The sequence below is a fragment of the Eumetopias jubatus genome, unplaced genomic scaffold (assembly GCF_037043125.1).
Source record: "Eumetopias jubatus isolate StellerSeaLion01/CBP00866 unplaced genomic scaffold, mEumJub1_p1.0 scaffold_7, whole genome shotgun sequence".
Taxonomy (NCBI): domain Eukaryota; kingdom Metazoa; phylum Chordata; class Mammalia; order Carnivora; family Otariidae; genus Eumetopias; species Eumetopias jubatus.
In genome coordinates, this window is record NW_028274813.1 from 31,812,972 (window position 1) to 31,827,674 (window position 14,703).

General features: G+C 47.4%; 1 protein-coding gene and 1 pseudogene across 4 annotated transcripts in view; one reads left to right on the top strand and one right to left on the bottom strand.

The window, feature by feature from the left end:
* The first annotated feature begins 7,095 nt into the window (after positions 1-7,095).
* Positions 7,096-7,352, top strand: LOC148163864 (GTP cyclohydrolase 1 feedback regulatory protein pseudogene; annotated as a pseudogene).
* A 3,521-nt stretch (positions 7,353-10,873) lies between these two features.
* The window catches only part of EXD2 (exonuclease 3'-5' domain containing 2), a 53,919-nt gene continuing 50,089 nt past the window's right edge, over positions 10,874-14,703 (bottom strand). For 3 of the 4 annotated variants that reach the window (XM_028097947.2, XM_028097955.2, XM_028097987.2), the window contains one exon: positions 12,945-14,369. In XM_028097947.2, the coding sequence (XP_027953748.1) occupies positions 14,153-14,369 (217 nt within the window). In that variant the 3' untranslated portion in view covers positions 12,945-14,152. Of the gene's footprint in view, positions 12,907-12,944; positions 14,370-14,703 lie in introns of those variants that run through there. The other variant, XM_028097974.2, reaches the window with a different exon arrangement.

Genomic DNA, 14,703 nt, shown 5'->3' on the forward strand with positions numbered 1-14,703 from the left:
CAACATCGGTGCAGGACTGGAGCCCAGAGAAAGGGAGTGATTCGTCTGGGGTCAGTGTGGGCCAGTGGGTAGGGAGCAACTCAGGTTCCCCAACAGTGCTTCCTCAGGAGCACTGTCCCCCTCCCTGCAACCCCAGGACCAGGGGCCAAATGCTGCTGCCCCAGGATGGTAGGGTGGAGGGTGGGGGGCGGAAAGGTCCTCTGTGGTCCCACCAGAATCTGGGAGGAGTGACCCTGGTTCTGGAGGATAACTGCAGGAATTACGAATATTATTACTGATCATGAGATGAGTCAGCTGTTGCATTTGGGAATAATAAGATTGCAGAGGCTGAGGGCTAATTAGAAATGTGTCAAATGCTTTTTCTTAACAGTAAGGAATTTCTACAAAGGACAAATGCATAAATGAAGCCAGCTGGTCAGCAGAATTGGTCCCGGAGGCAGAGCCCTTCGCGGGGCCTCCCTGACCTCCCCATCTCTCGGGTGCTCTCCTTCATCCCTTCCCCCTCTCCACAGCCTCTGTGGAGATGAGTGGCAAAGGTCCTCAGAGCCGGACAGATGGCCCAAAAGGCCAGGGCAGGGCTTGCCACATGCCCATCTCTCACCCTTGAATGGGAGTTCCTCTGAGCAGGGCCTGGCAGCCTTCTTTCGTCACCGGTTTCTAGCACAGCATCTGGGCATCGCGGCAGCACTCCTGGATATTTGTGCAATGACTGAATGAGTAAATAAATACCTAGGGTGGAGGGCTGTTGCTACTCCCCATTCTGTCCCATGAAAATGCCACAAGCCTGCTCGGACGGCAAAGCCTGCTTACCCGTGGGGTGGTATGCCCATTCCTTTCTCTCCTTTCCTTCTCGAGTGCCTACCACACCAGGCAATTCCAGGTTCGAGGGACACGAAAGTGAACAAAACCCGATCACAGCTTCTGAGGAGCCCGGTAACTGATCATGGGGAAATACACATCAATTGTCACAAGAGGATATAATGGAACTCTCTAGAAGCCCAAAGGGTGCTTCTTCAAGTAAGAAGTCATCTGAGAGCTGAATCTTAGAGGGCAGTCAGGTAGGCAAGAGTGGAAGGGTGTTCTGGGAAGAGGAGGAGGCAAACAGAGGACGCTAGGATGTGGAAGTGTGTGGGAGCACAGGAAGTGGTGAGGGGTTTGGGGGTAGGGGATGGTGATGGCAACAAGGGTAGAGGCGTAGGCATTGACTGGTTAACAGATGTCTTCTCTGCCTTTCTAGGACGTTTGGACTTACCCTGGTAAGCCATGGAGAACCATCTAAGATTTTAAACCAGGGAGTGACATGATTAGTTATAAATTTTAGTAAGGAGGCTGGAGACTAGTGGCAGGGTATCACATAGTCCAAGCAAGCAGTACCGTGGGCCTGGGTCAGGGCAGAAACCCTGGAGGAGAGAGAGAGGGCAGACTCAAAGGATTTCGTGATCAGTTGGAAGTGGGGTTAGAGAAAGGAATGAAGAAAGCATGCAAATTTCTTGTGTAGGAGACAAGTGCTTTGGTGTAAGGTAACCAACTATTAACTGAAACGGGAAACGGAGATGGAGGAACAGATTTGGGAGGCATGTTCAACCGAACTGGAGCTCTCTGTGGTCTGTCCTGAAAGGCGGCTGTAAATCCAGGTCTGGTGCTTAGAAAGAGGAGTGGAAGGAGCCGGTCAGGGAGACATGAGAAAACCAGAAGCACAATTGGGGCAAATGTGTTGCTGGGTGGCTGCCCATGCGCCCAGCACCTAGGCATAGGAGAGAACCATGTGCATCAGAGATTAGGACTTCTGGATCCCTCGAGTGAAAACAAAGCCACAGAGAACTGGTGGTTTTTTCTGCCTCCATCAGATGCCCTGTCTCAAGGCCCCGGACCAACGCTCTTGGGAAATCTCATTTCTTTATCAAGGACCTTGTCACCTGGTACATATTAGGATGGACCCCTAGACTTAGGGCTGGAGCAAAATTTGGCTGAGAAAGAGATTACACACTAAGACCGGAGAGAATCTGAAATGCAAAGAGACCCCTGGCCCTGCTCCTGCATCTCCCTTAGTCTAACTGGGCCTGTAGCTGATACCTCCATTTTCCCTGACAAACTTGGAGGTGGAAATTAAGGGAATGTTCCTGGGATTGGTACATATTTTGAAGCTCTCAGCAAGGCTGAAAATATCCATCGATATATTTTGAAGTGTAATTTCCACTCCCTTACCAGCCAAAATAATTGAACGGGAAGAAAAAGCTGTTAATGCAGGAGGCGTGTAACATAGATCCACATTGCCTGGAAATTTACCATTTCAAAGCAATTGAGGGTTTTTACTGCCAGTGTTTACAGTCATACATGTGCCCTCTCACTGAAGCCATCAAAAGGCCCATCAATCTGGCTTGGACACTGAAATCGTTCACAGTGTCTGGAGCGAACGTCAGAGCGGAAAGAATTTTTCAAAACCATCCTGCCGGTTTGTCAGCATATAAATCGTGGGGTGTTGCCTCCTGGGAGGCGGTGTAAAGAGCTGGGGTTGTCGGTGCTCCTGGATCCCGTGGTGGCAAGAGCTCCACGGTGGCATGGCCAGGCACACCCTCCTTGCACCCTTGGCATCCCTGACCTGGGGTCCGTGCACAGGTTGTCCTCCTACTCAAGTCTGGGTGGGCATTTCTCCCTTTGGCCCAACAAAAATGCCTGCGTCTGCCTCCAGTCCAGGGACCCCAGGTCCGAGGGGTGCGGGTTCCTCAGTAGAGGAGTGACGTCATGCTGCCTCTTACAGCCTCTGCCCAGCTCAGCAGGAGAGACAGACAGTAGACTTTGCCGACTTTCACCTTCTGTCGCTGCCAGTGCCTGTGCGCGCGTGTGTACGTGTGTATGTGCACGCGTGAGTGCATGTGTGTGCGTGTGTGTGCACGCATGTGTGCTATTTTCAATTAGAATGTGACTTCAGGTTTTTCCTGGAAATTACCAATTTCTTTCCCTATGTTTGTACCCAATGGAGGAAATTTTTAAACCCACGCCAAATCCTCTGTCTTTCATTCCAGGATCCCTATCTTTCCAAAGGCCACTACCTAAAAAGTGCCATTACTTCACGTGGGGACCCTGGAAAAGTCACTTTCTGGGCCTCTTTCTTGTGTTTGAAATGAAGGCTTTGGTACAAGGGACTCGGAAGGTCCTTTCTAGTGCTAGCATCTTAAGACTCTATTTAGTTGTTTTAAACCGTTCCTGCCCCAGCAAGAATTATTGGCAATAAACCGAGATACAGTTTTCTTTATTACCATTTAGTCCCTCCACACACATTACATACATACATATACATCCGAACAATTTAAAATAGTCCATTGGGTCAAGAATCTAAAAACTGGGTGCCTGGGTGGCTCTGTTGGCTAAGCGACTGCCTTCGGCTCAGGTCATGATCCTGGAGTCCCGGGATCGAGTCCCGCATCGAGCTCCCTGCTCAGTGGGGAGTCTGCTTCTCCCTCTGACCCTCCCCCCCTCATGTGCTCTCTCTCTATCTCATTCTCTCTCTCTCAAATAAATAAATAAATAAATCTTAAAAAAAAAAAAAGAATCTAAAAACTTCTGGATTACAGCAGACCTAAAAAGGAGAAGTAAGAATGTACAAGAAACTGGTACATCCAGAATGCCTGAGGAAGGGAACTTGGGAACAGAAGTGGGAGACTCTTCATCATACATTCTTTTGTATCTTTTGATTTCTTTGTCATATGCATTTATTACCTCTTCAGTTTAAACATTTTTTAAGCAAGAGAGTTTTCCTTTCTCTTTCTTCAAGCACAAGCCTCTCTGCAGCTCACTTCCTGGGGGCAGAGGAGACCATGATAGGGCTGGCATCATGGCCGGAAGCCACCCCTCAGCCCAGGCCCTGCCCAAGACCAGCCCCAGCCCTCCAGCCGGCGTGGCCAACAGCCCTGCTCCCCCGTGTACGCGGAGGGTTCTGTGGGTGGGCACCACTGCGGGCTGCCTTTGCCACGGGCCCTCCGGCTGAGCTGTAGAACTGCTCTGGGGCCTCCATTCTAGGCGTTCCAAAAAGGGGCTAGCTCTCCTGGCTCCAGCAGCCTGTGGGCAAAGGGGCCCAAGAGTCCAGCAAAGGGGAAGTACATGCATCTGGCTTTAAACTCTCCAGATCTTGCCATTCCCTTTCAAAGACAGACTGCTTCTTGTTTTGTTTTCTGTTGCTAATATAACATGAGGGCAGGAACATGAAAGGAAAAAGAACAAAAGGACCAGAGACGCATGGGGAGAAAGGGTCTTTAAGGCTCCCCTTTCTCCCCCCTCCCCCACTGGCCTCTGCTTGGCAGAGCTGGGTTGCAGTATCTCGGGCAGGCCCTGCTGCCCCGTTTTTCTCCCCTAGTGTGGCTCCTGCCCAGCTTTCCTTTGTGACATCTAGCTGCCACCCGGCCTTCTTCTACCTTTTTCTGATTATCCCCTTCAATGGGTGCTGGCCGTCCTTCTGTGGCCCCTACTTCCTTCCACCCCTCCTCTGACTTACCTATTTCACTGCCACACTGCCCAGCGACAGCCGCATCTCTGAGGTCACCACCCAGACTGGTGCTGTCACCTGCCCCACAACTGGGATAGCCTCCTCCGCCGTCCGTTCGAAATCCCTGTGCCCGACTTCTTTCCAGGGCCAACAAAGCCCCGGTGCGGGCAGGTCATCCCCCAGCAGGCTCCGGGAAGGTGCAGGCGAGAGGGCAATTTGAGATGCCATGGCAGAGCCAGACAAGGAGCAGCAGATGGAGACACGCACTTGACAGAGTGGCCACAAGAGATGGAAAGATACACAGTATGAGCAAAAACAACTTCAGGGAAAGAAAAAGCAGAGAGCAAAAACCCATGAAAGTGTAATAAGTACTAAAACCAGAAAGGCCTGAAGAGAAACCGTCCGGGGAGCGGAAAGCAGACGCCTGACACCAGTGGAGTCAGGTCAGGGAGAAGGAGCAGGAGGCATGGCGCAACAGAAACCTCTCGGGAAGGGTCATTCACCTCCCAAGCTGTGGGGCTTCTTGGCTGCGGTGAGCAGAATCCACTTAAAACACAAGCAAGCATTTTACCTCAGTCTATTTTCCTGTCTAGAAAAGCCTGGAGCCAAAGGCCTAATTAGGGAACCATTCCAGCATTAGGACCCTGCACAGACGACAGAGCTGAGACCACAAGATCCTTGCCCCCTCTGGGAATCAGCCTCTCTTCCCCTGGTACAAACTGCCCGGCCACTAACCTCACAGCATATTGATCCAAGTCCCAAAGGCTGCTTGCGTTATCCACTTCCACTGGGAAAGTATCGACGACTTCCTTCACTCTGTCTTCAAGCTTGTCAGAAAGCAGATGCTGTTCAAATGTGACAGCAGTGCTAAAAGGGATGCTCACAGGGAGCTCCCTGACCAGTGGGAATATTCGCAATGATGACTGAAGAGGCCTTGGGTGATCCGATAACAGCAAGACAAAGAGGAGAGCACCAAAGGACATGAGAGATAAAATGGCCCCAGGGAAACCATATGGGACTTGAATTGGAAAACACAAACAGCCTCCCTCCTTTCCCTGGACTGTGTATCTTTGGGAAACTCTAATCTGGGGAAGACCTGACTCCTCATCCACCTGCCACAAAGGAGTACAAAATAAGGCTGGGAGCTAAAAGTGGCTGAGGACAGCCATCCATCCATCACGCTTTGGTTTCTGTCTGACTGAGAGGGTTGGGAATGAGAGGTCTTCCTTCCCACCTCTGGAGCCTGTAAATTGTGTAAAATACTGTTCCAGGCTGAATATAAGTCCTCTGTGCTACATGACATTTATATTCTTGAAAAACATAGCGTATAAATCAAATCAAATTTTGCCTGCCAGAGAAGTTGGCCTTTCAAAATAAATTTGAGGTCAATCCTATGTTTCAAGAGAAGAATGGTTTGTGAAGGTGAAAAATCATCCCAGTTCATGTCTGTAACTTTGGAGTTTTGAATGTCTGATTTGGGTGGCTGTGGGGTTGGGGGTGGAACTGTCTAGAGATCCATCTATAGTTTACTTGTGGATTGCACTTCAGCATTACTTTAAAAACAAAAAATTTAATCCGATAGGTATGTTGCAGAAGCCCCTGCTAAAGAAATATGAATTTTAAAAGAAACTGATTATGGAAAATTTCAAATAGGTATTTTAAAAGTAGCAAGCCTAATATAAAAAAACCCAACTCCAGCTATCACCAACTCCTGGCCAATCCTGTGAGAGACGTGGACCTCTGAGCCAGATGGCAGGTACAGAGAATGAACTTCGCAGGACAGGACAAACAGGATTAGTGGTACCGGGGCCGTAGGTCCACGTTTCTGTATCAGTGCCGTAGACTAGAGCCTGGAGTGTAAAGAGAAAGGCTGAGAAACATTCTATTTTTTTTTTTTTTTTTAAGATTTTATTTATTTGACAGAGAGAGACACAACGAGAGAGGGAACACAAGCAGGGGGAGTGGGAGAGGGAGAAGCAGGCTTCCCCGCGGAGCAGGGAGCCCGATGCGGGGCTCGATCCCAGGACTCCGGGATCATGACCTGAGCCGAAGGCAGACGCTTAACGACTGAGCCACCCAGGCGCCTCCTGAGAAACATATTCTTGGTTAACAACCAAAGAAAGCTGGAACTTAAAAAACAAAACCCCTCTTCCCCCCAGCCCCAGGCTGAATAATGCCCAAGTAACAGTAACAGTGGTTACCTTCAAGGAGGGAAAGGACTGGGGAGGGATGGGGGTAGCGGGAGGGATTCCCTTTTCATTACACATTAAAAAATTTTTTGGAATTTGTGCACACATTACCTATTTTCCAAAAGTAACTTGTAAGAAACAAATATCATGAAGCTTTGCAGTAACCACATCTACTAGATACAAAAAAAGAGCAAACTGGATTTGCTGTCTTATAGTAATTTGCTCAGGTAGATGAATGTACAACCTTCTGATCCAAGGCCATACATCAGCAGAATAGATGTTTCGTGTAATGTAAGAAACCCCAGCTCCGAGAGCTGGAGTAACTGGACTCAGAGCCATGGGTCACAGCAGTCCTGGAACCTGAGGGGCTGGTGTCCGCACTGAGCCCAAAGCCCTGGGTGGGAGCCCGATCGGGACTCACACATCATGCCCTACCTGCTCATCAGCATCCAGGTCCACACGGAAGTGGGCCCCACCCCAGTGGGTGATGAGCACTCAGCTCCAGAGCCGATACAGTATCTGGGGGCCTCAAAGAGAAGTGTCTTGGGAAACAAAACTTTTGTGAGTACTTCATCAGTGGCCCTCCCTGCATGATCCTGGACAAGCTGGAACGCAAAGGCTTCCATGTGCTGAGCATGACAGAGGTGGGCCAGATGCTGGTGTGGTGCTTGCACAAGGACTGACTCTCTCACACTTAGGAGCAGACAGGGCACCCCTTTTTTGCGTGATTCCCAATCCTGAGCATCTGTTCACTCACTGTCCAGCCCCTCTCTTCCTAAATCATCATTTTCCTTTGCCCAGCATCACTGGGCAGTGAATGGCCTTTTCTGAAACCTGCCTCAGCCAGTGGGAGAGGGCAGGGCCCTTGCCCTGGAGCTTCTAGTTGCCCCTCCAGTTTCAGGCCTGGCCAAGGGCCTTAGAGGAGGTCATGATCTGTGGGCAGGCTGAGGGGCCCACAAGAGCTAGGCTGTCCTTGGCCAGGAGCTGGGAGCCCCCAAGGAGCATAGCCCCGGGATTGGGTGGGAGGGTCCAGCATAGCTAGTCCAGGCCAATAAAGGGCTGTGATGAGTGGTTGCTAAAAAAAAAGAAAGAAAGAAACCCCAGCCCTGAATGGCTACATGGGTGCATACAATTTGTCAAAATTCACAAGCAGTACTCTTAAGATTTGTACTTTATTGTATGTTCATTTGGCTGTGCTTCAATAAAGTATTATTAACAACAACAACAATCCTAGCCCTTGTGAACAAATGAGTCAAAGAATCACCACTCCGGGGTTTACTGGATCGGTAGTTCAGAGAAAACCGTTGTTTTGAGAAGACAACACAATGTAGACTTTCTGCAAAAACTTGCTCTTTGGAAACCATCGCTACAGCATGTGTTTTTGGTTAAGCATTCCACGGCTGGAACGCAGCTCTGTGCGGAGATGCCAAGAGGATGAGGCAAAATCTTGGCCAAGGTCAAGCTCTGCTGATGGTCTGAGAGGGGGACGGCAGCCAACTGCTCTGCACTCGTGTAACATTTAAAAAAGGAAAACTAACCCCAAGCCATCCCTGTCCCTTTTTGGAGCCCACATTAGTCCTGCTCATTGTATCCAAGAACTCAGAGGAAGCTGCATGTATGTGGCTACATCTCAGGCCTACCAAACCTCCACGGCCCATACATACATACTTGGAATAAAAAAATAATAAGCTAGCTTGCTGGGACTCGAGTTGGCTCTATGGGATATGACGAAAGATGTCAGAATTTTAGATGAAGTTAGGGTTCACCTATCAGAGGGCAGAGAAATAACACTTTAGTCTCCCTTTTGGCTATCCGGTTACTTTTTCTGGAACTACAGCAACAAAATGACCCTGATTTGGTAGAAAATGGGAGCTCGTGTCTACATCTGGGTGGTTATTATAAAAAGTGCTGCAAGTCTAGCATATTGGGTCTAAATCTGTGCTAAGCAAAGAAAAGCCAATATACCAATATACCAACACCCTCTTTGGGACTGAAACTAAGCACAAGGATGAACTGGGAAATGTATTTTCTGCCAGGTCATAGGGAACAGATATATATACAGAGCAATGCCTTTTGGCAGCTTATAAAATATAAACTGCGTTTTGCACACGTCTGTCTTACTGATGGCTAGACAAAAGTAAAAGGGACAAAGTCCAAGGCCAGTCAGGGTTATACAAGATGCAGGTCCCAGACACTTCCCAGTCTCCCTGTGAGCTGATCGTGTCTTAGGACTTATGGATGGATAACAACGTGTTAACACTGGATCCCTCAAAAAGGCAGTCATGACAACATAAAAAAAGAGAGAATATTTTTAACTTATTGGTTTAATGTTTTCCTTGTAAAGTACCTAATTCTGTTCAGTCCTCTATAGTATAGTCTTAATTTCTCCTATCCTTAAAATGAGAAACACTCCTTTTTTCTCAAAATCTTCCCATCTACAATACTTGGCAAACTTGCCCCATTTCCATTCTGTGCTCATCTCTTACTAAACCTTACAGCACTAGCAATGCGGCTGAAGATAAAGATTTCTCTTCTTTCTTTCTTGTTTTAAGTAGTGGACTAAGTAGGAATGTGAGTGCCCTAGGGCCACACACAGCATATCTCTGGTGAGAAGTGTATTTTGACCCCAGGTGCAACACCAGACGGAGGAAGCGGGCTTCTCTCTCTCGTCAATGAGGCCAGGAGGGCATGGTGTGGCATCCGGCTTCCGTACAGTCTCCGTCCCCAGAGCGGGGGGCAGGATAAGGGTGTGCAACGAAGCAGAAGGTACACAACTCCCAAGGGAAAGCGCCACAGAAGAAACAGTGGGACGTACTGCAGAATGCTCCAGCGAGGGGGGTCCTTACAGCACGTCTAATCTCGACTTCTGACTTTAGTGGTAAAGAAAGCAGCCCAGAAAAGTTAAGTGATTCGTCCAAAGATACACAGCTAATGGCCAGAACCAAAACCTAGATCACCAGCCTGTTTCTCTGATCCTCCAACGCACGGCAGAACTGAGTACAGGGAAAAGCAAAATAGAAAGCAAAGTCCATGGGCTACCCCCCCATCAACGCATGAGCCAAATAAACATACCTCTTTTAAAACTACCCATGTCTTAATCTCCCATTTCTTTTCAGCTGTTAGCTTACTAAGCTAAAATGTTTGGTTCTTATCCAGGACTTAATGGATACCCTGGTGGCCTGAACAGTCAGAATCCCAACTCTGCCCCAGCATGTTGAAGCCTGAAAAGGGAGATCTTTGGGAAATAGGAGTAGAACATAAGTAGGCTCTCCAACTCAGGAATATTCTGGACCACACATCATTCTTGTAATAATGCTGACTCCAAACTCAGCAGCTTCTGGAGCTTATGCAGGCAGAAAGGCAACAGACTACCCACTTAGCAAAGGAAAATGCAAGAATTGATAACAAATAAGGAAGCTAGAAGGAGGGCGAATGCTCTGGGTTCAGTCTGGAAGGTAGGAAATTACCGCCATTCAGAGCAGAAAACGACCTTTTAAAGCAGTGTATACCATATTTGAAGAGGAACCCAGGATTCGTGAACTAGGTCCTTTGACATTCCCTATTCATATGCCAAGGAAGCCAGTTGCTGATTATCCCCCAAATGATTACCCATTTGGTTCAGTTACCCACAGTGTCTAGGGACCTCCAACAAGAGTGGGCCACAGACAGACCTGGTTAGATGGAAATAATAGTCTAATGTACTTCCCACCTTCCCAAATCACATGCCAGCATTACAGCAAGGGCCTTGGTGCCTCAAGCAAAGGGGAGCGAGTGACTAATGCATCTCCTAGCAGGCTGGTGGGACAGGTCATTTGAGCAAGTAAGCTACCTGGCTGCCTGTAAGCCCTGTGCCATCATCTGATGCGAAACTGCTCCAGGACTGGGGACAGGCAGAAGGTATAAGACTTCAGCATGAGGAGGTGACTTGGAGAATAGCTAACGTATATCGCTGAATTCCAAAGCAAATGTATTCTGGGACCATGTATTATATTTACATTATTCAGATCAAGAGTTCATCATAACAAGGTCATTCTTATACCCTCTTTCAGCTTATCTCACCCAAGAAAAACGGATTCCCACTGTATTCCTGAAGGATCAGGTACTCCAAAAATGGCCACCGAGCAACAGAAAAGATAAAAGATCAGAAAGAAGGACGCTTTTAAAATATGTAATAATTAGTAAACTAGCAAACCAAGAAATTGTCTTCTTTAAAAGTAAAAAGTGATACCTCTCATGACGATGAGACATGATGAAGGAAAAAAAGGAGGAAAGGATAAATGAATGAATGAAAAACTCAGAGAGGTAAGGTAAACTAAGAATTTAGATTATAGTCAAAAGTCAGGGCCCCATAGTAACAGGTAGAAAAGGAAGCTGAACAAAAGCTCTTTCTGCCTGCTGGGTTCCTAAGAGTCTAAAATGGGGGATTAAAATGGCTTTATTTCAACAGAACACATTTTGTCACCTGATCTCCATCCGTGACATGGATAAGAATAAGTAACTTATGGCTGCACTCTGAAAAAGCAACAAATCCCTGAATATTGTGCCTTGTTCACTTTAGGATAGCAAATCACTGATTGCTTGTGTATCGTACACACAAAAAAGATCTGTCTGTAACTTTTATTTTACGTTTTTATTTTAAAATAAACAGTGTTTCCAAAAAACATTGACTACAAGGGGAAATGAGTCAATAAAGGATGGGAGACAAAGGGGAAGCAGAGAGAAGACTCTAAGCCTAGAAACACAATGACGGGGGCACATTCAGAGAGGCCCTTGCCATGACCCTGTCCTCTCACTACTGCTCACATGGAGGCTCAGCAAATGTACTGGGACATGAGCTTAAGGGTTAGAGAGAACCGTTCCCTTGATATAAAAGGTGATATCAACTGATACTCACTCCAGCAATGTGAGCCCCCTCCACCCCATCCAATCTCTAGGATTCTACCCTAAGTAAATTATCAAAGATATAGCCAAAGATTTATACAAAAGACAGTTCATCACAGCATCACTGACATTAACAAAGGATCTGAAACAACCAGCATTTTCAACAGTGTGGGAATGGACACCTAAAATATGGGAGAGCCACTAGAAATCTACTTTCAAAGATTAGGGGCACAGGAAATGAATTACTTGTGGTGTGGTACCATGTTAAGTGAGGAGGAAAAAACAGGATGTCAACCTGTATTTATATATGACTCTAAATTTTATTTGTATTGTACGCATTTTTAAATAGTGAAAGGAAATTCATGGACATACCAGTAAGTTAGCTCTTTTCTAAACAGAGGGAAGATGGATGGTTTTTATTCCTTCTTTAGACTCGTTTCTAATGAACATACATTGCTTTTCTATCAGCAAAACACAATAATTACCTCTTTTATAATATGCCTGCCCTAAAATATCTCATTTGAGGTCACCATTGTCAGTCTTGAGGAAATGGTGCTAAAGGCTGACTCAGAGAAAGTCAAATCTACACAGTAACTTCTGAGAAGGATGAGAAATCTCATGTGCCAGTCTAGCTTCTTTCTCTACGGTGGCTGCTGGCTCTGTTACTGGGCTTTGCAGGAAGATCTGTTGGGGAATCCATTGCTTCTTCCCACAGCAACCACTGCACCTACATAACCTCGTACGTGCTTCTCCCCTCTTAGCATGAGGATCACGGGGAAAGAGAATGAAAGCACCCTACTCCCTGTTTCAGAGGAAGTTTTTCTTGTAACCCTATCCAAATGACCCAAAATCAGCTACACAGATTTGGAAATATAAGTCACCAGTTATGTTCAGGAACCACATATAAAACCCTATTTCTCAAGAATGAATATAAAACAAAATCTGTGAGTGCCACCTTGTGGCAAGCCTGACTACTCTAACGACCACCCATCAGTCTCCAAGGTTCACCCCTGGACTCCAGAGCGTGGGGTCCAGCCACTGAGGCACATGCCCACAATAACCTACCCCACTGAACATACGGTCCCTAAGGTGGCCAGTACTATTCATTTTCAAGGATCTCTAAGTTTAGGGCCCAGAAATGCCTGTTTGAGGACCAGAGGGAATGAAGGGGCGTAAGAACAAAATGCACATGCGTTTCCGGACCATTTGTTGATGGGCTGAAGCTGCGCTGTGTGTGGTCCGTCCGTGCGCACACTGTGCGTGGTATATCTGCGCGCAGGTCATGCCACTGCCACACGGCAGGGACCTGAGGGATGAGTATCTCCTCCCCCAAGAATAGTTACCGATTTTATAAAGCTGTGAAGAAAAAAGTGTTACATTTACAATCAGTGAGCTTTGTGCTTAGAAGAAGTTTTATTTATCAGTGTTAGAGCAACCATCACCAACTTGGGCACAATTTCAAAACAGCTCCTGTTGGATTCTGGCCATAAAATTATTGTTTAAGTTTGTTAACCATCTTGTAAAAAAGCTCTCCTCATACTTGAGAAAAATACTAATCACTAATAACTTGCTTTCATGCTCAAAGTGGTGGCTTCACATAAAGAGATGAAACATCACCGTTTTGAATATCTAAATATATGAATTAATCTCAGAGTCCCAGGCGTGAGAGCAGGTGGAGAAATCCTCACAATGCAATCTAACCAAAGGACTCCAAGAGACAATGAAGTGTTGAAAACAGGTCAGTATTACAAATCTGAAGGAACACAGAACCCGGAAGGGACCTGGCAGTGATTCTGAAAGAAGAGAACTTCCTCTCAGCAAGGGATTCAGCTAAAAACCTTGCACTTCTGGACAGGAGGATTGCGAAGTTCTCTTGAGAGATGGTGCTTGTACTTCTCTCAGCCCCACCCAGTTAGAAGGCCTATTTCCAGAAAAGGATTTCCTCCAGTGTTAGGGTGGAAGCATATGGCAGGAAGTCGCTGCTTTGGTCCTAGACGTGTAAAGGGGGACATTCTCAAGTATGGAAATAAACTGAAGTGACCTAGATGGGATGGATCTCAACCAGGTGAGTTGTGGGAGAGCATGAAGCCAAGGAATTTATAATTATGAGCGTGAACTGGGAAAATGAATCTGACTCCTCGTTCACCTCTCCAACCTCCACAAGAACGTTTTCTCCCATCCTAACCCAATGGGATTAAAATACTTGGCTGCCTCTGTTTGAGAAAAACCAACATACTAGGCAGGGAAGAAATGTATTAAAAACCTGAGCATCTTGACAAGTCACCTCAGGGGAGAATCCTTCATTTCCTGTCTGCACAGGGAAAGCAAAAGAAGGAAAGTAAAATAATGGCCAAGGCCCTTTTGTCCACGAAAATAAAATAAGAGGGAGGCAAAAAGAATTCTCACCCTGCCCAACTAAAATCCACAACCACATGCTCCCCTTGAAGGAACGGCCTGGCTCCACCAGAAGCATCCTGGGATCGGCGTGGGTTAGCATTCCAAGTTGTGACACTAGGCTCTGACAATTAATGGCACAGGAAGAGGTGACTTTCCCACCTTGGCTCAGGTTCCTGGCCGTCCTCACCTGGGAGGAGAGCGGCTGTCACGACAGCTTGACGGGAAGGTCTTCCCCATATCTCCGGAGCAGCTTCTGATGGTTGTGGTCCACGGACCACTGCTGGGGCAGGTGCCTGGGCTGCATGGAGTCCAGGAAGTGCTGACGCCAGCGGCTCTCCAGCTGCATGAGGGAGCGCAGCCCGCCCCGGCTGTGGCACCGCACCACCCTCAGCCCGTGAGGGACGTAGTTTTCGTTGGAAATCCTGGCAAGACACAAAGTACAGGGGTCTGAGGGAGGCAAGCATGGCATGGTGGCACAGATGGCTCCAAATGCTGCAGGCCAAGGGGCTTCCACAAGGGTAGATGAGGAGGTGCTAGACTTCTAAAGGGTTGATTGCATTAATGCTTTAAAAAAAAAGATTTTATTTATTTACTTGAGAGAGAGAGAGAGGATGGGCAGGAGGGGAAGGGGCAGAGGGAGAAGCAGACTCCCCGCTGAGCATGGGCTCGCTCCCAGGACCCTGAGGTCATGACCTGAGCCGAAGGCTGCCGCTTAACGGACTGAGCCACCGAGGCGCCCCCTACTTTGTTTTTAAA